Source organism: Sphaerodactylus townsendi, linkage group LG12, assembly GCF_021028975.2.
Source record: "Sphaerodactylus townsendi isolate TG3544 linkage group LG12, MPM_Stown_v2.3, whole genome shotgun sequence".
NCBI lineage: Eukaryota > Metazoa > Chordata > Lepidosauria > Squamata > Sphaerodactylidae > Sphaerodactylus > Sphaerodactylus townsendi.
Genome location: NC_059436.1, coordinates 35,120,346 through 35,144,203, shown reverse-complemented (window position 1 = coordinate 35,144,203; position 23,858 = coordinate 35,120,346). Strand labels below are relative to the sequence as shown.

Here is a 23,858-nt window from a genome sequence, read left to right as displayed (position 1 = left end):
AAGGCCACCGGGGGCCAGTCCACAGAGTGCCAGCAAGGCAAACAATCTTAGCAGGGCACAGGGGTCTCTGCAAAAAGGTCATCTCCTCGCTGCCTCCTGAGAAACAAAGGGTTTTCTTTAGGAAGGGGCACCAAGTTTGGGAAAGGGGGTGTGGGAGAAGGAACTGCTCTTTAAGGGAGCGGTCATTTCTCTGTGTCTCAATGTGCAGTAAATGTAAGCATGTCAGCTTGGGAAGAGACAGATGATGAAGAAGAGGAGGAGTTTGGATCTGCATCCCCCTTTTCTCTCCTGTAGGAGACTCAAAGGGGCTTACAATCTCCTTTCTCTCCCCCCCCCCACCCACAACAAACACCCTGTGAGGTGGGTGAGGCTGAGAGAGCTCCAAAGAGCTGTGACTAGCCCAAGGTGTGCACACCTCTGAAGATGCCAGCCACAGATGCAGGCGAGACGTTAGGAACAAGATCTACCAAACCACTGCCACACAGCCTGGAAAACCCACAACAACTACCTGACAGAGTTGTTGTGAAAATAACACGGAGGAGAGGAGAATGATATAAACCACTTTAGATGCCTGGTAGAGAGAAATGTAGGGTGTAAATGAAGTAAAATAAATGTACAAATATAGAACAAAATAATCTGTCTGAGCCAATACTCTGTGCAATGGGCGGCCTCCTTTGTGAGTAACAGTCCATAGCGAATGTCAGAGAGCAGCAGTTGCCTATCTGTTACTTTCTCTTTCCTCAGGGGAATCTTTGGAAAATCGCAATGCAAATCTTGAGGCCGAAACTCTCACACTCAACTCTCAGCAGCCAGCTTATAGTCCAAACTGCCGGTGGTTGGAGGAGTCTGGCCTGGACACCGAGTCAGCGCTGCTGCCCAATGGAACATCCCTGAAGATCGAGGCTATCCCCATTGGGGTGCTAACCAAGGAGAACTTGGCTTACTTCTACTGCTGCAGCCAATGTGGCAAGGTTTTCTGGGAAGGATCCCACTTTAGACGCGTGGTCTCCCAATTCAAAGAAGTCCTGGACCTCTCAGAAGACAGCCAGAGTTTCTGTGATCAGAAATGAGCTGGTGTAAGCAGTGTGGTGGAAAGGGAAAGACCTGCAGAATTTTGCCATGAACAGTTACCACAAGTGGTATTTTATTTTTGAACAGTGCTAATTTGAGGGCACACAGATTATTGTGGCGTTCACTCCGCTGAGACGTTCACGTTGTCAAAAACGGTAAACTGTGTTTGATTTGTAAAAAATGCATTCAATGAAGTGTGTCTTGTTCGTTTCTGGTGGTGTCCTGACATTCTGTGAAAGGGCTCCAAAGTAATGCTTTACATCTGAACGAGGAGACACGAACCACTGTTTCCAACTAGATTTGAGTCCAGCAGCACCTTCCAGTCAAACCAGAGTTTCAGGAGATGAGCTTTTGAGAGTTAAAGCTCATATTCCAAAAATCTTGTTGGTGTCTAAGGTGCTACTGGACTCGAACCTGCTTGTTGTACTGCAGACCAGCGTGGCCACTCTCTGGAACTACCGAATGTTTCCAGATGTGGACAGGGAATCGCAGGGGCTACCCTTGTCAGTATGGAAGAATGTCAGGTTTATTTCAGATTATTCTTCCTGTCTGGGTGTCCTGTTTCGATGTTCTTGGAAGGATCTCCTATGCAAAATTATCTCTTCATCAGAGTAATTTTGTCAAAGAACACAAGAAGTATTTACACGTGATGCTACTATACCCATGGTGGCGAACCTTTGGCACTCCAGATGTTATGGACTACAATTCCTATCAGCCCCTGCCAATTGGCCATGCTGGCAGGGGCTGATGGAAATTGTAGTCCATAACATCTGGAGTGCCAAAGGTTCGCCACCACTGTACTATACCTTTGGTCATTGGCCCATTCAGACCATTATAGCCCATCCTGTTTCCTGGGCTCTGCTAACTATAGATTGAATCTGAGATCTCCCACATACATGGCAGGTGCTGCTGACATCTTCCCATAAGAAGCTGCCCTGTACTGAATCAGAGCGCTGCTTCTTTTAGCTCAGCATTGTCTGCTCTCTTTAGCATCAGCTCTTTGAAGTCTCGGCCTTCCTCAACTGTACTCCTGGAGGTCCTGTAACTGGAGATGCCAGGGATGCAACCTTCTGTAGGCAAAGCATGTCCTCTTCCACTGAGCTGTGAGCCCTTCCTGGGAAGGCTCCTGTCCCCAGGAGTACTCAGAACCAGAGCTGCTTAACGTAGAAGATATTGCCTGGATCATGGTGTGCTTTTGGGGGGGCCATCATAATTCCTGTGGAAGCCAAACAACTCAAAAACCCGGGCTTTGGTTTTCTTTCGTAATTATGCCTGAACGTGCAACGAGTCTCAAACTTGTTCACCTCAGTACATGCACATCTCTCTCTCTCTCTCTCTCTCGTTCTCTCTCTCTCGTTCGTGCAGAAGAGCCCCCACTGTTTCTCCGGAGATTTGGAACGAAGACGAGAAATGTTTCCCTCACCTCCCAGCCAGTGTATCTCCAGCTCACCCCTTCTTGTGGACTCTGGTTCATTGCGGGGCTTGTTCACTTATCCTTCTCTGTGTGAGCTTTCTGGCAAGGAACTACTAATATGACCTTTCAACAGCAACGCTCCAGACTACTAGCCTGTCTCTCTCTCTCTCTCTCTCTGTTTGAGAAGGAGCAAACTTCCATTGGGATATTCTATCTCTTTGAGATCCTTGCAATATAAAATGTCACCTTAGTCAGTCTTTTTGCAGGGGCCGTGGTCTCCAGAGGTATCCATGTTTGCATGCAAATCAGGAAAGGGGAAGGTGCCTGTCCCCCCTTCCAACATGCAACACCTTGCCTTGTCTTGCCCCACATTATCCTGTGACTGTCTAACTCTATATACTGTCTTTTCCCTTGTCTGGGATGCTGACTGGGGATTAATTTGCAGCCTCAAAATAAAACAAGTAAGGGGAAACATGATAAGAGATTTATATACAATTTTGAAGAGGTTTTTTCCTCCCTCATCCATGGCCTACCCAGTGAAACTGATTGGTTGGCAGCTGGCCTAGAACAGTTTTACTTTTTCACATGATGCAACTGTGGCATTTACTGCCACAAAATGTGGCAATAGCCACTAGCTTAACATGGCTTCAAAAATGATGACCCACAGATCGTCTATCAGTGGCTTATCAGTCCTGTTATCCAAATGGAACCTCCATGTACGGTGATCATATCACTCTGAATACAAGAGGCTAAGGCCCCGTGGGCTTGCGCTGTCTCTGAGGTTTCCAAAGGATCTGGCCAGCCGCGGTTGAAAACTGACCATCCAGGCAGTTTCTATTTCTATACTGTGATTAAAATGGCCTGTCTTGCTGCATTTACTAGTGAGCTGAAGTTTACCATGTAGATTTAGCTAAGTGGCTTGTAAAACCAGTTAAAATCTTGCAAGGGGTCGTGGCTTTATCTGACAGCTCACACTCCGCCAACCTCATTTTAAGCCCGCTTCCAGCTATGCCACCCCCCATAATGAAAGGTAAGCTGACTGAAGACTGTGAGCTGACCATACATCATGGCCTTTAAAGGCTGTTCCTTTAAAACTTTGCCTGAATCCCCAGGTTTCCTAAAAACCTGCCAAACATATTCCTCTGACTGATATGTTAATTTTACCTCCAAGAGAATAAGTTAACCATCCCAACAACACAGCTGGCTATCCCCCACCCCACTCCTACCCCCCAGTCACACACACATTTCATTGGGGTGCAGCTGTTGGACTCTGGCTAGGTACAGTCAATAGCCATTTCACTCAAATCCCGGAGACTGAAGTGAGTTTTCTAAGGCCATGAGGAGGCCTGGACCTGCTGAAACAAGCAGCTGGCTGTCCTGGAGTCAGCCAAGAGGGGAAGGAAGCCGGGAAGAGCTGGCCAGGTCTCTTGGCAAGGGAACTTGGTAATTCCGGAAGGAAGTTCCGTTCACCTTCCTCATCCCCTTCCCATAAGGCAGCAGGCCAAAGCTTTGGAAAGCGGATCCTGCTTTCGTCTCCGTGGGTTTAAAAGGACACAGGACAATCCCGATGGATGCCTGCCCTCCTCATGTTTTGTCCAATTAAGAACAGATGAAGACAGAATTGAATGAGAAAATTATAGGGCCGCAGTGGCAGACTGAGAAAGTAGAGTCAGAGCTGGTTGCCACCTGACCCTACCCTCTGGGAGACAAGAGCAGCCTCGGCATGCCGTCACCACACAAAGAAAGCAGGGACCATGGGAAATAAACCATGGGAAATAAACAGGAACACATGAAACCTGGCTTATACTGAGTCAGACAATTGATCTATAAAAGTCAGTAGGTTATTCTGACGGGCAGAAGTTTTTTAAGGGCTTGAGTAGACATCTTCCACATCATGTGCTGCATGATTTTTTAAACTGGAGATGCTCAAAATTAGAACAGCAATCACACTCCTAATAGTAAATCAGAAGCCTGGCTGGGCAAAAGCCGGACCTGACCCCAATCACTTCCTAAAAACATTTGGCAGGTGCCAGAAAAGGTGCCATGGTACCTACAGGTACCACATTGGAGACCCCTACTACAACCTATTCGGGATTTTAGCACACTAATTCTTTGCTTTCTTTTCCTTCTTTCAAGAGATGTTCAGCTGCCCTCAGTGCCTCCTGGAGGGCAAAGAGCATGCTCAGTCTTCATCAGATTGACTGTGAGGGGTTTTTTTTCTTGTGGTTTACAAATGAATGTCCTTGTGCATACTTGGGGAATCGTCCAAATACTCCAGAGCTCTTGTCTGTGTGTGGTTTCATCTTGCTGTAGTGCTTAGCTATGATGTTCAACTTTTACTATCTGAGGCAGTGAAAGCCATGCTCTAAATACCCTTGCTGCTTCTTTGACTCCTCTGTTGTATTGCTCCTCCCAAGCCACCCGTTTTGATTATAAACACCCAGGGCAGGGATTCATACTTTACTTAGGGTACTATGTACATTCCTGGCACTACTGAAATAACTTGCAGAGACATCGCTTAGGTGTTGCGGGATGGAGTTCCAAGCACAAGTCGCAAAAAAGAGAAAAGGTGGGCAGATAGCTAGTGTGAGACAACTTGTTATGAGACAATTTGTGCAACACCACTTAATAAGTATGGTTTAACAAGGACTAGGAACCTGGCTGTCCCAAATTAGGATGTAAACACTTGACCCACAATATCAAATCAGTTTGAGCCCATGTGGGATTTTGACTCCATCAGATTTTGCCAAAAGTCTGTTACCAGACTTCCCTCTGTGACACACCTCTGAAGATGCCAGCCACAGATGCAGGCGAAATGTTAGGAACAAGATCCACCAGACCACGGCCACACAGCCCGGAAAACCCACCACAACCAGTTGAATCTGGCCGTGAAAGCCTTCGACAGTAAAGGAAATTATTAATCCTCTTAGTTTGAGCAGTGGGTAAACATCAAAGGCTCATTCGGTCTGGTAATTTTCTTTATCAGGGGGACATTTTCTGATTAGGTGCAGGCAGTGCCCAGGTTCATTGAGGAACACTTGTAACTGCTTCTATCAACACTACCATAATTAGGTCCTTCTGTATTTTTATGGTAGCGTTCAGTTTTTTCCCTGTGTCTTCAGCTCCAATTGGAAAATTGGCTGTGAATGACATGATGCAGGAAACTGAAGGAATCAGAATGAAATTCCAGGCTTTGTGCTGAAGATCCATTGGTTTACTGATGCCTGTTTGGAGTTTAGCACTGGAGGGTAATATGATTAGGTTTACTGGTTTGATAATTTTTATTTTGTATTTTATTTGTATTTTGACACTATGGACTGCTTTGAAAACTGTCTAATGAGAGAGTATACAGATTTAGTAAGTTCTGAAGATAAAGATATATGATATACTGAACTAGACCTTTGGTCCATCTAGCCCAGTACTGCCTGCTCTAAACCACACTGATCCCACCAAGTGGGTTTTTGCTCATGAAAGAAGTTATGCCACAATAAATGTAGCCATCTTTAAGGTATCACAAGGCACTTTGTTATCATGGAAGACATATTCCAGTGTAGTGTTGTGTTTAGTGTCTAATCAGGACCTATGTTTAAATCCCCACTCTCCCATGAAGCTTGCTAGGTGACCTTGGGCCAGTCTTTCTATCTCAGTCTAATCAACCTTACAGGGCTGTTGTGAGGATAAAGTGGAAGAGGAAGAAATAGCAATGTTGTAAGTTGCTTTGTTCTAATCTCCCCACCCCCTGTCAGGAGAAAAAACACATATAAATACATACATGCACACTTATTGGGGAAAGTAGAAACTGCGAAGAACACTATTATAACCACACCAAGTGAGATAAATCTCCCCATGCCTTGAAGGCCTTTCCAATATACAGCCTTTCCCTACGAACAAACCCACTTACTGTGAGTGTCAGGCATTTTTGTCTGCTTATGACAGTGATAATAATAATCCTTACAATTTATTCCAGAATTTTGAAAATTCCAACTATTTACCATCCATTATCTAATTGGCCTCATTACAACAACCCCATAGAGCAAGGCTGCGCTGCAGTGCGTTCCTTCGCACAGAAAAACACCAAATAGGAAAAGTAGCACCTACAGGAGGGCAAATGGTTCTTCCCCACCCTTTGTTCACTGTGCACGTTTTTCTGGGTTCCCCCCACACAGGACAGTATTGTAACGTGTGATTCTCTGTGATCTTCCACCTGCAGTCTGAAAGAGGGGCCATCCATTCCGTCTCCTTGGGCCTGGGTACCCTCATGTGTGTGAACCAGGCATTTGCCACTCTTGACTTGTATTATATTACAAATGTTAAAAATGTAGAGCTGTCCCACAAAATGAGCCAGTCTATCCAACCAATGAACCAATTGAGTGTTGCATCCCCCCAATGCACACCTTTGAACAACTGCATTATTCAAACCTGCATTTGCTTAATGGTTTGCTTCCATGTATATCCTATTATAACATTTTATCCTGGTTAAACAAAAGTGATTGAAGAGTTGGCCTAAGGCCTAAAAAGATTTGAATGTAAATTCCCTGTCAGCCATGAAGCTCTCTTTCTGACCAACATCACAGAATCGGTGGGAAGATAAAATGTACATATATAAAGTATTTTTATATACATAAATAAAGAGGGACTTGCTCAAGATCACCGGGTTTGTTTCACAACAGAGCAAGAAACTCCGTCCAAAATTTGAAACTCCCCGCCCCCCTTTTATCTTAATGACTTGGAGCAAAATCGGTAATTTCTTATCATATATGCAATCCACATCCCTTAACGAACGCACAGATCACGTAAATATATCTATGGTAGGGGAAGGAAGAGGAAATCAACAAATAACAGAATCCCTCAAATTTTGAAAAAAAAAAGTTGTTTAAAAGGAAACGAAAAAAAAAGTATTTTGCATCTCCCGTGCCTCTGTGTCTTTTTCGCTTGTTCCATGTGTTTATTGGAAGTCCGTCTCTCACATTCCCTTCTGCTGATTTTACAGACCAATTATAGTCTATTTCGAATTTTTAATTGGAGGAGCATGTCGTCCATCCCCCATGGCGTTTGGCAGTTTGTTTACCGGTCTCTCTCCCCGTTCCTAATTTTTAATTTTCTTTTGGAATAAAAAGAGAACAGTTTCTCATTTCACCGTCTTTGGCAACAAAAATGTTACGAAAAGCTTCGTTATGCAATAATTTAAGAAGTTTGCAGCTTCCTCAAGTTTCTACCTCCCCGACCGTCTAGGCAAGCCCCGCCCCCCGCCCAGCTCCGCCCTCTCCGCTCCCTCCTCGCTGTTCTCAACGCTGGGAAGAAAAGCCCGAGACTTTCCCACGCTCCCCGACACATGTTAATGAAGACGCCGCCGGCCACGCCTCCTGGGCCTCCTGGCCACGCCCCTGGCTTTTCTTAAGGAGGCCTCTGGAGATGAATGGGTGAAGTGGATGAATGAATGCGGACGATAATGGAGGATTCGGAATTTTTTAAAATATATATTTATTTATATATATACACACACACACGCATACATAAATTTGAAAAGAATTGCATTCTGCAATTTCTCCCAGAAGCGAATTAAAGGGAGCTCATGAATGAACACCAGCCAATAATGTCACCCGAATTAATATAATTACCCGAGATAAGCACATGAAAAAAAAAATCATATGTCATCGTGTTAAATAGGCGGCAGCGGAAGAAAAATAGTACACTGAGACGTAAAGCAGGAGTATGTGCTGAGAGATTGCGAACAAAGTGGTTTAGCTCAAATTATTATTTTGCTTGTTCTTTTAATTAAAAAAAGCCCATCCCCATGTACAGGGCATGGTTGAGGAGAAATGTAGCTAGTGCAAAATTGAGACTCTGCATTAATAATAAACATTTAAGGAATGTAACCATTTAAGAAACTTTAACTGGAAACTGTGCCAGAGAGGGAGACAATGGGGGTGGGGGGAGGGAGAGCATGGACGGGTGTGAAATCCCAGAGAATGAGGCAGCAGTGAAGCTAGAGCTGGCTTGTGTGATTCAGAAATCCCATTTTTGACATGGGGGAACACTGCACTCCAGCAGGGCCAAGCCCTTGGCATTGCTTCCTTGCAGAAATCGGTACTGGGATGAAGAGAGGAATTTGTAGGAAGGGGGAAAGGATAAGAAGTCTTTTACCTGTACTCTCACGTACTGCTAAAACATGAGAGCAGAGGCCTGTCTGTATCGTAATTGTGAAGTGCTAGGATAGATGCCACCATATTACCTTTATCCATCACATTTCATCCCACCTTCCCTCTGTCCTTTTGGGCAGCTCCTGCATCTCCATGTTGCCTTCACAATAACCCTGAGGAGTAGGCTAAATAGAGAGAGGCTAACTGGCTTAAGGTCACCCACTGAATTTAGGGGGGGGGGGGGTTGAACTCTCTGGTCCTAGTCCAGTGCTCCTCTGATCGTTATCCCATAGTGGCTGCTATTATTATAATTATTATATAATGCCAATAATAACAAAGGGCATGCCGGCAGGACTTAAGGTATTATGGATGTACAGATTTTTCCCTTCTTGCCTTCCTTCATGTGGCTCTGTGCTTCACTTTACACTTCCTTTCTCCTTGCTGCTGTACAAGACCCCTCTTCTTCACACAGGCTGGAGACAGAAAGAGCTTCCCTGGGTGGGACTACTGGTTTTGCAAGGAAGGAGAAGGTGGAGGATGCCTTTGGGTACTTCTCAGAAGAGGCTGATTGTCACCAGGCTGTCTGCAAAATGCAGCCTTCTCTTTCCCAACCCAGGCTGTCTCACCACAGAAACCTTGATGGGGTGGGGGGCGCCCCATACAAAATGTAGACCTGAGCTAGGATGAGATCAGGAATACTGAGAACCCTTTTGAATGTGTGAAGGTCTCCCTTTATACCAAGCCAGACCATCAGCCCAGGTTGCTCAATACGGTCTCCTCTGATTGGCAGCAACTCTCCGAAGACAGATTTTCACATCCAGGTCTGCTAGAAGGTGCTAGGTGAGTTCTCTGACGTTTTGGGATGTGATGGTCTCTGTTAAAGGTCTAATCAGCTGAAGACAAGGGCTATTGTGTAGAGAACAGTTCAGGAGAATATGGTCTATTGTGTCTAGTATGCATCATCACAGGTGCATAGTCAGCCTTAAAGGGAGATATGCTGGAATATTCCTGTGGTTATCAATGAAAGGAAAGAATTTACCCTAACATAAAGGCTCTTCACTCCCCAAAGAGAAGAAATCGGTTTCTTTTCATTACCATTGAGGAAGTAAGCTCTGACTCACAAACACTGGTGGTGAGACAGAGATCTGTACATTTATCTAGGTTTACATCCCATTTTAAACCAGATTCATGTGGATATTAGTAGAATTCAAATCTGTCGACATAGTGGCACTTCCTTGGCAGAATTCAGGGTAGGAATATTCTTAATGCTGGTTGTGGAATATCACTCCAAAAGGGCATGTGCTGTGTAGTGATGGATTACTAAAAAGTTTGATGGTTAACAAATTAGGATAGGGGAAATCAAGGTTCAAACCTTCAGTCAAGAAGCTCTCAGGGCTAAGATGAGCTGTTTGCTCTTCAGTCTAAACTGAGGATAAAATGGGGAGGGAAATAATGCCCGCTGCTCTGAGGTCCTTGGAGAAAGGATGGAGTTGGTTTAAGAGTTGAGATGGGGGAAGCTGCTGTGTTCTCAGTTTCTTAAAGCCACAGGGTTGAAAGTCAGGCAGTACAGGCTGATAACAGCATCCAGGGAAGAAAGTGACTTAGATGGAACCTCCACTCCACCCTCACCCACAGAGAGGACCAGCAGAAAATCCCAGTTAGTTCCAGAGATAATGTTAAAAGAATTACCTTCCCCCCCACCCCCCCATCCTGGCCAAACACTGGCTCTGTTGGGTGCCTGCCCCAAAGCAGAGTCCTTTGCAAAAGCAGCACATGAAACGTTCAGCCCATCACACCAAACGTGCCTTACCCGGGTCTTGCCTTTTGTACCTCCTGTTGGTCACACTTCTTGACACCCTTTTCCAGCAAATGGCATGCTGGAAGTAAAAACGGGAGGGGGGGGGATTTGGCTGTCCACAGTTTGTTGTGGACGTAGCCATTTGGAAGAACAGAAGGCAAATGGGATTCCGCTGAGAACTGCAACCATCAAAAGGCAGACTGCAAGGTTTTAGGCACCTTTTGAATTTGTTTTCCTTTTTGGAGCCGACATGAGAGGGAAAGAGGGAAATGGAGCAGACTTGGAGAAAAATCTGTTCAGGGGAGGTGTGGAACAGCTTTGCAGTCGTGGGAGCATTCAAAGACCATTATTCCTTTTGGCTCCCTGTCATAAGATGCCCCCTAAACTTAAGGACTCCATGCTCAGAATTGTCAGGTGTTAGGTACAGACTGTGGGGAAGGCCTAAGAACTGTCATATTGTGCTTGCAAAATTTCCAGAAGCACCTGGCTGACTGAGTGGTTTGGTCCAGCAGATTTCTGGGGTACCTTCTTGTATTATCTACAACCAGGCTGACGTCATAATACATGCTTGGGCTTTAGGTTTTAGTGCTCACGTCTTGTGTTTTATTGTTAAGTGATGCCACAATACATAATTTGAATATCTGTGGACATTCTGTGACGTCAGTTAAACTCAGCCAGTAGCAAGAGAGGGGTGGGACTTGGAGAGGCAGCCCTCAGTTTAAAAATCAACAAGATGAGCTATAATAATTGCCACTGGATGCCGCTTCCGCATCTCTGGATTGCCACTGGATGCTGCTTCCGCATCTCTGCTAATGAGTATCTCTTGTGATCGAATACCCTTCAAGAAGCCAAGATGGGTTTTCTTTCCCTTTCTTTGAACAAAAGAAATACTGCTTTTTCAGGTTGGGAAGGATCACACAGAGGCCTCGTGTTCAGGTGCTCCAAAAGCATTCCTGACCCAGAACTCGAGTGGTGAAGCCTTCACAGGTCTCTTTGGTGGTTGTTTCTTTGAGCCTAATTCCAGCTTGGATAATATAACTGAGCGTAACTGAGCATTTACCCCTGCTATTTGCGGTGTTCAAACTGCTTTATACATATTTCTTGTTACAATCTTTAAGTCACCCCTGAAAGGCCAGTGTGATTACTTCGATTGTGTTGTGGCTAAGGGACTGAAGCTGAGAGAGAAGCTTCCGGGGTGGTCTTCGTGATCCTGGGGTCCTGGACAAAAGATCAAGGATCACTCCGGCAGCGAGAGGAATGCAGACAATCAGCTAGAGTAGAGTGACTGGAGGGGGCAATCGGCCTATCGTTGAATTTGCACTCCCCACCCGTGTTGCCTGAGTCAGGATATCAGTTGTAGGGCATCAGTTGTAGGGAGGCGAGGGGGCCCCATCCTGCAGCTCATTCTTCCCACACTTCTTGAGTCTCAGGAAGGGTGGGGGATCATTTGTAGGGTGGTGGCTGGGAAGCTGGCTGCAAAGCAAAAGGAGCTTCCGGTAGGCCCTCCAGGTGGAACATGGGGATCCTCTGTAATCACAGCTGATCTCCAGACTACAGAGACCAGCTCCCCTGGAAAAAATGGATGCTTTGGAGGGCAGATGCTACAGCGTTGTACCCATCCGAGGACCTTGCCCTCCCCAGGTTCCACCCCCAAATCTCCAGGAATTTCCCAGCCTGGAGCTGGCAACCCTACCAGTGGCTGGGGGTGGGGCTGGCAACCGTTCTTGGAAGGCTCAGGTTGGGCAGGGCTGATACTGGAGGAAAACACAGATGGAGGCCCATGGGTTCAGAAACTGGGACTGAGCCAGGCCCCACCCTTAACTGAAGGTAGAGCCCAGGGTGGCCCCTTCTCCAGGCAGGTCTTTTATTAGGCACAAATGCAAGGCACTCTGGGAAGACAGACTCAGTCGCATTCAAGCAGTTAAGAGGGTGGGGTGGGGGATGGGAAGAGAAGGCCAAGGGTTTTGTACCCTCCCCTCCCCGCAGAGACATGTATGGGGTGTGCCAGAAAAGGAAGGAGGCTGGAAGGTACACCCACCCTTGGGTCTGACTCCCAGGAGGTGAAGTCTGACGCTCAGCTAGTTAGTCTTGAATAGAATAGGAGGCTCAGATAGATGCAGACTCAGATTCCAGCAGTGTGAGAATCACAGCCCTGGTTTATCTGGGGGGTGGGGGGGGGGGGTTGGCACGTCTGCCCAGGAAAACTCACCCCCCCTCTTCTAATTTCTGCTACTCATATGCTTGTTCAGTAGCAGGACTCTGTTCATGCTCAGGGCCACTCTTTGATGCTTTGTTTGGCACCTCTGCAGTGTATCAGTTTCTTGGCTGTGACCGCCAGCTGAAATTCAGCAGGGTGAAATTACTACATGCAGGAAGGAGGAAAAGGGGTATTGATCTCACCTGTTGAACTGTTGCCTGTTACTTGGCTTTTTCAAAGGCTTCAGAAACCTTCTGCGTTTAGTTGTTTACCTTTATAGTTCAATACTGTTGAGTAAGTAGTTAAAAAGCACAATATTGATATTATTGGAGCATCCCAGATCGAATTTCCTGCAAATAGAAACATCAGAGGGGTGAGGAGATTCACAGAAAAGTTGATTGTTTTATGTGGTTGTCTGAGAATGTGTCTGTGTGTGATGAACTTGAGAAAAATCCTGTAAGGACAGAATGCCCCTTCTGGCGCCCCTTATTTCTGAGCTGGGGACACCCCCCCCCAAAAAAAATCACAGTTCTGTCCATTAGCACCCCCTTTCTGTAGTCGGCACAAAAGCTCCCGCAAAAAAAAAATATTTTGTCCAAGTAGATCTGATCAGGAGAGCATTTTTCAGTACGACAAAATCCACCGGTATGGCTAGGAGAAGGGGGCCGATTCAGTGTATATATAGGCATGCATACCCCAAAGAGTACACGGTTTCACATGCAGCTGATCTGAATGGGAGAAAAATGTAACTGAAAGCAACCGAACTTAGAAAACAATTCACTCTGCGGCAGGCTTTGGATGAAGCATTAATCGTGTACGCATTAATTTGCCTTCGATTTCGTTCCTGATCAGCATATATAGAAAAAACCGCCCCATTAAGTTTTGCTTCAAATAAACAAAGCTAAATGAACTGAAATAAAAGCAATCCTGCTAATTGCCCCCAAGCGATTAAAAGCATTAATGTGTACTTAAAAAAAATCCCCGCTCTACGCTCCTAGAAACTGGAAATGGGATAGTCCAAATTTATGCACTGCAAGTCGCAAGCGTTTTGGAAACAGCCCTCCTTGCAAGCAGCGAGTCTTACTTCCGAGTAAACCTATTAGATCGGGACAAACGAGCGCAATCTCCAAAGCAACTCAGACGTGTTCGAGGATTGGGATCGCCCCCTCCGCCGTCTTCTTGTTCCCCTCCCAATTATTTAAATAAAGGAACCCTGGAAGAAAAAGGGCTCCGCATTCCAACACACAAACGGGGCCCGACGGGAAGGAGGGGGACGGGAGCCCCCCCCGAAAGGGCTGCCTCAACGTTCCATCGCGGCCTCTGCTACTTTCCCCCGTTGGGCGGCAGCCAATCAGCGCCTTCCGCCCTCCTCCTTTCGAGCGGCGGGGCAGCGTCACGGCCCGGCCATTGTTATGCAAATCCAGAGGGCCGCCTAAAAGGCGCCCCCCCTGGGCATTCCCTGCTCAGTCCGACGACGCCGCGGTTTGGCAGCGCGCTCGAGCCGCCCCGCAAGCGCCGCCGCCTCCTCCGGAGAGGGGCGCACGCACGGCCCCGACAGACGGGCTGCGCGGCCAGTGCTCGCCCGGCCAGCTCGTGGAGTCGCACGCCCCTCGTGGGGGTCCCGTCTCGGATGCAGCAGGGCGGCCGGGGAGCGGCGCGCCGTCGGGGGTCCTGCTCGCCCGGCGCTTTCCTCCCGCGGCGCTCGGCCCGTGAGCCCGCGGCCCCCTGCCGGCGCCGCCGCCACCGCCGCTGCAGCAGCACGGTCGCCCTGGCCGCCGGCTCTTCCATGCGGGTGCCCGTCCTGGGCCGGCCATGAGCCAGACGGAGCTGTCCACCTGCGCGGCGCCTGCCCCGCCGAGCCAGCGCGTCTTCCAGGAGGCGGTGCGCAAAGGCAACACGCAGGAGCTGCAGTCGCTGCTGCAGAACATGACCAACTGCGAGTTCAACGTCAACTCCTTCGGGCCCGAGGGCCAGACGGCGCTGCACCAGTCGGTCATCGACGGTAACCTGGAGCTGGTCAAGCTGCTGGTCAAGTTCGGCGCCGACATTCGGCTGGCCAACCGCGACGGCTGGAGCGCCCTCCACATCGCCGCCTTCGGAGGCCATCAGGACATCGTCCTCTACTTGATCACCAAGGCCAAATACTCATCGGGCAGCCGGTGATGCCCGCCCGCCGGGCGAGGGATGGTGCGGAGGGGTCTGCGGAACTCCAGAAGACGGGGCCGGGGAGCCCATCTAGTCGTGCCCTCGAAGCACTTCGGCCGCCGAAGAACCTGGAACGGCTTGGCTGGGCGCGATTCGCACTCGAGGCGTCTCGGCTCTGCCTTCCCAGCGGCGGACAGAATATGCGCCGCGACTCTTGGCTTCGGCTCTCCCGCCGCGGGCCTCCCTGGCTGGGCGGGGGGGCTGAGTTCTTTGGGCGTCTCCATGCAAGAAGGCAGGGGTCCGAGGCGAAGACCCCGGGTGTGGGGGCTGTTGGCTGGAGGCAGCCGCGGGGGGGGGGGGGAGTTGGAGGGTCGCTTGCAAGATCCAATCCGGTCGGTCCAATTCCAGCACAAAAAAGACATGAGAGGCGCAGGTTTTGTGGGCATCAACCAACAGGAGTCGGAGGGTGGGGGGGAAGAAAGCGAGGGGCCGCCCCCCTGGCACCAGCCCACATTCCCCCCCCCCTCCGCTTCCCCCTTGCTCCAGGACTCCTAGGCTGCAGCTGGACGCCCCTTCCCCCATCGTCGATGCCTTAATGTTGCAGAGGGTTGGTTCTTAAAGGAAATTTCAAAGCTGCTTGGAATCGTTTATTTTTAATTTTTATTTTTTTGCAAAAGAGATGTGGGGACTCGCAAAGATCTCTTGGGGAACGTTTACTTGCTTTTGGGGGAGGGGAAGGTTTTCCTGTCTCGTGAGGTTTTGTTCTACTGTAAAAAAGAAAAAAAACAGTCCTCCCTCCTTTGTTTTTTTGTTTTATTTCCATCTACCTCGATTGTTCTGCAGTATTTGCTTTGTTTTGGTCGAGGAACTGGTCAGGTGCTTTAAGACATGTTCCTGCACACACACACACACACACAGAGTGTTTTTTTTAATCTTGATTTCCCCCCACCCCCCAAATGGCCTGGCTCCCCAATCTCAGTGTTGACTACTTAACACTCCTCTGTCCAGCAGAATGACTGACATCTGTTTGACTTTTCCCCCCAGGGGGGGTGGGTGGAAAACCTTCCCAATACTTTCTCACAGTGTGTATCAATAATTCTTGAATTTTGGCTGGCTTCTGGACTGGGTGGGTGGGTGATTTCCCCCTCCACCCAGTTGTACTTAATTGTTGGTCTCTTGTCAGATCACCTTAAGATTTCAAGAATTTCATTTTTAAAAAATAGTGAATTTTGGCAAGGCTCTTTCAAAAGGGGGGGGGGAAGAGTCAGGAAATCTAAATAAGATGAAAGAACACAAATGCCCCCTGCTGTCCAGAAGAAAAACCTCAAGGGAGAAAACAAAAACTACTGAAAGATCTAGAATTTAACTTTTTTAATGCACAATCCAGCTTCCAGACCATTCTACAGAGTGAAAGAGGAAGAAGAAAAAGAGGAAACTTGGTTTAAGTGACTGGCCTGTGTTAATTTCGATGCTGCTTTGATTCTGGTGTGGCGCACGCACACAGACAACCCCACGAACGCAGAGGCATTTGACCGCCTTCTTGCAGTGGCTCTCCCACTGGAATTTGTTTCTGCAGTTGGTGTCTCTGACTTCCATTTTTTTGTATGCACTAAAGATATATATATATTATATATATATATTTTACCACTGCCATATGTCCTGCATTCCCCCCTCCTCTGCCATTTGCCCCACCTTAAATAGCCATTAAACCTTTGAAAAGAACAGTGGCCCTCTGAGTTCGGGTTGTGTGTTTTTTAACTATTTATCTTGTACGTGTGTGCGCGAATGTGTAAATATATATTTGTGAACATGGTGGTTTTTTTGTCTGAGAGGATTCTTGAGTGGTTTGGAAATGCAGTCGGGAGGATCTGAATTATGCATTTTTAACTAAAATTGTAATTTCTACGATTAAAAAATATTTCCCGTTGCACTGATCTTTCCCCCTGCTGTTTCACTTGCAACACCCCCCTGTCATATCTGAGATCCTGCTTGTTTTTCCATCATTTCCTTGTTTTGTTTAATGTTGTCAACTTTACAATGTGTCGTGTGCGCTTCTGCAAGGCTTCTTTTGATGACTCTGTAGTGTGATCTCGAGCACTTGTGGAGAGTGCGTCTGTATTTTAGCATCTTAGGCAGGGGAGAAATAATCTTTTTTCTGGTTCCTTATGATAGTTGCACATAATTTTTTTTTTTACTATTAAATGGATTTGCCACAAATGTCATAACATTTATGACATATTTTTTTAAAAGATAGTTCTTAGAAATCCAAGATCTGAGGATAGGTCCTTGGCAAAAGATCTTGGTTCGAAAACCCAATTTTCGAAAAGAAGCTCCCCCAGGAGTGTTTTGTAAAGATGTTAACACATATTTATATTTTTATAAAGAAAAAAAAATATGAAAACTGTGAAACCTTTGGGGTGAAAGGAAATAGAGAATAATAATTGTTTGCTTTTTCTGTGAGAAAAGGGCTCCCCTACCCTGGCTGTTTGGAGTTTTTAATGCCCCTCCATGATAATTGGGTGGGGAATTCACAGCTGAGAAAGGGAGTCTTGCTCGGAAACTGGGCAAGTCTGGTGGTTTTTTGGTTTGGTTTTTTGCCTTAATTGATCCCCACGCCTTCCCAAGCTGCTGCCTTACATAATATGATCTTGGGTATATTTACTTGTGTGCAAAACCCACTCAATTCAGTGGCACTGCTCATTAGTAAGTGTGCTTAGGTTGGCAGCCTTAGCCCATAAGGTTTATATTTTTCTATGCAACTCCACAAGACCTCCGTAGGTGGCTGGATGCTCCATTTGCTCTCCCCCCACCCCATCTTGAGAAAAGAAATTAGGTTTCACTCTTTAATTGTTTGGCTTGGGGTACTGCTGTGACCGGTCAGAGTGCCTCTGAGTGACACAGAAGGTGTCTTCTGTCTTTCCCCTTTGCCCGACAGGTCTGTGTTCAGCAGTTCCTTGAAAGAGTATTTTTCTCCAAGAATATATTTGATGTCATTGAAATAAGCAGACATTGGAAGCTGGTTTATGGATTGCTCCAGAGGAGTCTCTCTGTAGATGATTCCCTCCCCCATCCTTCCTTCTAGATGGCAAATACGTTTTTTAATTATGTTAATTAATTTGTTAAGAATGTTAGGCTTATATTGAAGCTGTATGTGGGTCACTGTATGATCACTTTTTAACTGGATAAAGTCTGTACAGATGGCATTCTTCCTGAGTATATGATAGCATTGCGTAGCCCCAAGGTGAGAAATTTATAAATAAATTTTTCATTGATCTTTTTATATTAAAAAAGTTGCCTTGTGTTTCTTCTTTTTCCTTTTTTATTTTTCAGAAGATACAACTGTGCACCCACTTCGGTGAGAATAAAGCACGTGTAGCACATGGACTTATTCTGAGTAGACCTGTAGCGGATTGTGCTGTAAATTTTCCAAACAGACTTGGGGTTGCTTCTTTGCCTATCTAATTGAAAGTCTGCCCCAATGTGTTTGGTTGTGGCTTGCTCCCAAGTAGATGCATATAGGATTTCAGGCTGTCAATTTGGCAAGCGGTTTGGTGTGAGTGGGGCGTTGCTCAAGAAAAGACAAAGAGTTCTGTTTTTTTTAAAAACTAAAAAGCCCTAAAAGGGGACATAGTAGTGGCTTAGCCAGCTATGAATAGTATAGATAGGAGATTCCCCCTTAATATTAGAAGCTGCACACCAGATATTGTTCAAAGAAAGAAAAAACAATCCATACAGTGTGCAGATAACATGAACTCGCTGTGACAAGTGGTGGTGAAAGCATAACACAGGTTTTTAAAAAAACACTCTGGCTAATGTTTACTGATGGTTCTGGTCCTTAATAGTTAAATGAAACCTGAAAACTGGACACACTGAAGAATCAGGTTCACTGTTTGGAATAGCCTTGGCCTGATCAAGCTAGGCGACTAATGTTTCTTTGTTGAGTGAGACTGTTTACACCACCGTGAGTGGTTTGGGGACTCAGAATTCTGAGTTTAAGGCACAGTTGTCAAGAGCCTTGTAATGATCACGTGGGAAGAAATGGAGGGCTCAGAATGACCTAGGGCACCCATCCGTTATTTAACCTTGAGGTTTCACCCCCAACGGGAATTTTCTGCCTTGCAGCTGCATAGTCAAGGAGGTTCTGATCAAAGCTCCATCTAGACCAGTACCTTGTTTCACACTAGCCAGCCAGCTGCCCTCCAACTGTCTTAATGCAGGGTACCAAGGCCAAAGTTTCCCATTGCTCTCTAGCAATTGGTATCTGGATGTGTGCTTTCTCTGGGAGGTTCAGTTTAGTCATTGGTGGGAACCATGTATGGATTAGGGTGGCAAAACCATACATCCATTAAAAACCACAGCAGGAGCCATGATCAGAAAGGGAAGAAGAGTTTGGATTTATACCCTGCCTTTCCTATAAGGAGACTTAAGGCAGCTTACAACGCCATTCCCTTTCTTTCCCCACAACACACACCTTGTGAGGTAGGTGGGGCTGAGGAAGTTCTGAAGAACTGTGACTATCCCAAGGCACTCAGCTGGAATGTAGGAGTGGGGAAACAGAGTGGGGAAACTTATCTGGTTCATTAGATAAGACTCCACTGTTCATGTAGAATCAAACCCGGTTCTCCATTTGAGCTTGAGGACATCTTGGGGAATCAAACCTGGTTCTCTTATCTAGAGTTCAGCAGCTCTTAACCACTACACCATGCTGGGTAACTCTTTTGAGGAAAAAAACTTGGCCTTAATGTCCATCTGAAATATTGTTTGTTTTGCTTTTTTGTTAAGCAAAACTTGAGGCTTGAAGAGGCAAGGAACCAAAGATGAGACACACAAACCTGAATCTTACAACAGTAGTGATCTGACCTAGTTCCCAATTGAATGCTGCCATGCACAAAGAAGCCAGTATCAAACAAATAGGGAAAGATGTCATAGAGATGGGGAAGTGGCTGAGCAGAGTGGCTGTTTTCATCTACTCTGCTTCTTGTCTGACAATGGAAGCTTCAAACTAGCACCTGGAAGGTGTGGCTTCTTACTCTGTCTGATGGGCACAAACAATATACTTTGGGACTTCCTTCAACAATGGCCTCCCTTGACTACAGGGGTTGCTGAGCATCTTGATCCTGCTGCGTTCAACACAGCCACTCTTTGATCCTTGCTGGGTGCAAGACTATTGGCTTCTCCCATTTTTTGATTGGCCTGACCTGGATAAGTCCATCTTTTCCTGATTGGTGTGTTTCCCCCCAAGGGTTGTAGCAGAACATCTGCTTGGCAGGAGGAAGGTTTCAGGTTCAATCCCTGGCATCTCAAATTAACAGGATCAGGTAGTACCGTAGGTGAAAGACTTCAACCTGAGACCTTGGACAGCTACTGCCAGCCTGGATAGACAGTACTGTCCATGATGTTCTACTGGTCTGATGCAGTATAAGGTAACTTCATATGTGTGAACTCTTGAAATGGACAGCTGAAATCCCCACCCCACCCTTACTGACTTGTGATGGCTTCCTAGAGGGATTTTGCAGAGAAACCAAATGGACTTCGGGCAAAACCACAACCTAAACTGTATTCTGTTGACCTCCTGTCCATTCTTGTATGTTCTTCTCTAACAGAATGAAATGTTTGGTTCTGAAATACCTCCGGTAATTCTGGCTGTATTTCTTGGTCATTACAATTAGTAGACATTACAAGCATAATGCAGTGAGATTCAAACTTACCCTTCATCCTTGAAGTAGGGCAAGTCGTTTTTAACATTTGCTGCCTGTCAACATTAAGGTAAGTTCCTCCCTACTGCATCTCAAAGTTGAAGAGTGGATTTGCACCTCATTGTGTTATACTTGCAGAACTCGAGTTGCTGGTGCTGTGTGAACTAGTACAGAATATTCATGAACAGTCCAACTTACCAGTGGACTGCCATCAAGTTTTGCTGTTCATTTACCCTGATCCATCAATGTCTGCCATCCAGCTGTCTGTCAGGAAAGAGGTTTTGTGTTTGGAATGAACATCATGCAAGCCCTGCTTTTTTGTGTGTGTCGTGGGGGAGGGGAGTCAGAGAAGGAGTGGAAAAAGGCACCAGGGAGAGGGAAGCTAAGGAAGTTGGGAGGGGGTCAGAGGCCAAAAGGAAGTGATGTTCTGAGGAATGGGCAGATGAAGGCAGCTTGAAGAAAAGGGCAGGGCAGAGGAACTGATGATCTTTTTAACAATCAGCTTTATACTTTCATGGAGGGGCTTCCGGTCAAGATGGCAACTTTAGGGCTATGCATGAAACTCCTGAGTTAACTTGTTTTTTAAACAATCAGCTTTGAAAAGTCAATCCTGTTCCATTCCCAAATACCTCACTGTAAACCTAATGGGGATCTGAATTATCCCCTCCCTTATAGGACCCAACAAACCTCCAGTCATAACTGCCCTGTTGCTCCTTCCCTTCCCCTGAACCTTAGAATGGGCTTCCTGGAGCACCTTGAGCCTGGCAGTCCCGGCAGGAGCTCTGGAGGAAAGACATTTCCCAGACTTCCTGGCAACTGGGCTGATGTTATTGTAAATTTGGAAGTGCCCTGGAGAAAGTGAGCAAAACCTTGCCTCTGCCAGGCGCTGGGAAGAAAGGGGATGGCTTTTGTGTGGGAATCTCCAAGTGATGGTGCTGGCATGCTCCTTATGAGATGGCTCCAAAATATGTATGAGGTTTTGCTTAGCTTGTAATCAAATAGGCTGAGGAAATTCCCCCCCCCCCAACACACATTTCAGTGCCATGATTCTAATCACCTTGTTCAGCTGGTGGCAAAGGTGTGTTATCAGGAAAACCTGTGTTGCCCAGATCTTTAAACATTTTTTTTCTGGTTGACTTGCAAAGGAGCCAAAGCACTTTGTACTAAGTTAGCAGCTCAGGTTTAGCACGGCTGTTGGCTTGCGGAACAGCTGTCTGGCCAGTATAAAAACTGGGAAGTAAGGCACTGGGAACTGTCTGCTCTGGAACAAAGAGTATCTTGCTCAGTCTTGAAAGCAGAGCAGTTACTGAATGGAATCCAGTTTGCAACCCAGCTGGGAAAATCTGGTAACTGGTCTTGGAAGCATATTGTCAGAAGCTTTGCAAAGGAGATAGTGTGTCTTTGCGAAATGGGCGTGCAAAATAATATGCCAGGTGAGTCTTATTTCTCTGCTAAATTGGAATTAGTATAGTATTTGGAACATTCTTTGACAGGCCAACTTGCTCGGAAGTTGTACGTATAATGATTTGCTTTGTTGGCATTCTACAAATGTTTTGTTCACTCAAGCTATCAATTCACTGGCATCAAATTTTGGAATACATTACTAGGGATAATGTGGTCTGGTGAAGAGTGTTATAATACAGTTGGAAAGAGTGGCATTTGAAACCCTGTTCATCCCTGAATCTGATTTGGTAAGGTTGAGCCGTTTGCCATTGCAGGTGTATTATATGTGAAGATAAAATGGGGGTTGGGAAAAGCCATCTGTGTGTGGCTCTGAAATCTCATAATAGTTAGCAAGAACTTTGGTATAGGTATGACGAAGCATGAAAGGAGGCGTTTTTTCAGACTATTGAATGCAACATGGAATTCAGTGCTGCAAATATATGATCACAACCCACTCAAGTGAGTTGAAAACACAAAGGATGTTGGGTCAATGCATTGAAGATGGGTCAGCGAATTAGCCATGATAGCTAAGTGGAACCTTATTGTTCAGAGGCAGTCTATCTCTGGGGGTAAGGGTTCTGTGACACCTTGCTGATCGCCACTGGAAACAGAAGTCTGATCCAGCAAGGCCTGTCTTGCTTTCTAGCCTCCTTGCTGTCAGATGGGATCATGCATGTTTCCTGTGACATTGGCCCCTTCCGCACACGCAAAATAATGCATTTTCAAACCACTTTCACAACAGTTTGCAAGTGGATTTTGCTATTCTGCACAGCTTCAAAGAGCACTGAAAGCCGTTTGGAAGTGCATTATTCTGCATGTGCGGAATGAGCCATTGAGAGGACAAACTTCTCAGGCCCTCAAGGTTCAAAGGCAGAAAAAGCTTCATCCCCAATTTTCAGACTGATTTAGGGAGGCTAGTGAAAGACAGCTTTCCTACCCTAACAATGTCAAATTAATAAGGAAGTTTAAACCTTGTTTTACTCCAAAAATAACTAAATCCCAAACAGATTAGAGGCTACAATTCTTTCTCGTAAAAGAAAAAAAATGTTTGGGTTATTTTCGTCACCAAAATCTTGGCTTTCTGCTGTACACTCAAGGCAGTTATGCGTTTTTCTGCCTCTTGGGCTGTGTCTCATTGTCTGCTGGCCGACTCGCGCCGGCTAATGTCGCCACAGCCGAAACCCATGGAAGAATTTGGAACTTCTCAAGTGTTTCCTTCAATTGTCTCAGGGTTTTGTTTGCGCAACTGACTCCAAAACAGATGGATCAGTCACCTTTCGGGCCCTGGGGAGGGGGGAGATGGTAAAGCAAAAGGGAACAGCTTATTTTCATGTTGGGTGCGCCTTCGTTTGTCAAGAACTTGAATTAAAAAAAAACAGATGGATGGGCTGGGGTGGAACTCAAGGAAGGTAGGTGGAATTTGAATTTCTGGGGTTTTTAAATTCTGTAACCAATGAGTGTTAAAGGCAGACTCTTGAAGAGGCCACAGGCTGGCAGACTGTTGGAAGAGCCAACGATGACCCCCTTTTTAATGCTCAGGGAACTGTAAATAGATTGTTGTGGATTTTGTAACATTTTTTAAAACTCATCAAGCTGTTGTTTTTGGAAATATATATATATTGAGCACAGGTCAAGCCAAATCTGGCCCTTGAAGTAAATGCATTTTGGCTTCTTTCCATGTTACCCTGACACTTTCACCAAATTTGAATTGTGGTGTAGCAACAGCTTTGTCTGCAGGTTCACTTGGAAGACAAAACTGAGCTGAGAGAGAGTAGAGGAAAATCTCTCTTCTGGCTGATGGTGGATGGAAAGCCCTGGGTGGTCTTTAAGATTCTTCTAATTCTCCAGGTTGGTGTCCATCTGGAAGCAGTCACCCTTCTGTCTTCCACCTTCCTGCTTATCAGCTAAATCTGGCTTTCAATTCCTGGTTGCCTGTGTACCACCTCCAAGCAGG

At 46.2% G+C, this 23,858-nt stretch overlaps 3 protein-coding genes across 4 annotated transcripts in view; all 3 read left to right on the top strand.

Moving 5' to 3' along the window:
* Nucleotides 1-1,281, top strand: part of EXD3 (exonuclease 3'-5' domain containing 3) — a 182,752-nt gene extending 181,471 nt beyond the window's left edge. For both annotated transcript variants that reach the window (XM_048512193.1, XM_048512194.1), the window contains one exon: nucleotides 745-1,281. In XM_048512193.1, the coding sequence (XP_048368150.1) occupies nucleotides 745-1,070 (326 nt within the window). In that variant the 3' untranslated portion in view covers nucleotides 1,071-1,281. The remainder of the gene's footprint in view (nucleotides 1-744) is intronic.
* A 12,812-nt stretch (nucleotides 1,282-14,093) lies between these two features.
* Nucleotides 14,094-18,055, top strand: LOC125441868 (NOTCH regulated ankyrin repeat protein). The gene has a single exon (XM_048512838.1). It carries the CDS (start codon nucleotides 14,433-14,435, stop codon nucleotides 14,781-14,783), a length of 351 nt encoding a protein of 116 aa, XP_048368795.1. The 5' UTR covers nucleotides 14,094-14,432; the 3' UTR covers nucleotides 14,784-18,055.
* A 5,201-nt stretch (nucleotides 18,056-23,256) lies between these two features.
* The window catches only part of CCDC183 (coiled-coil domain containing 183), a 46,489-nt gene continuing 45,887 nt past the window's right edge, over nucleotides 23,257-23,858 (top strand). Inside the window, exon 1 of the mRNA XM_048513022.1 lies at nucleotides 23,257-23,313. Coding sequence (XP_048368979.1) covers nucleotides 23,288-23,313 — 26 coding nt within the window. The 5' untranslated portion in view covers nucleotides 23,257-23,287. The remainder of the gene's footprint in view (nucleotides 23,314-23,858) is intronic.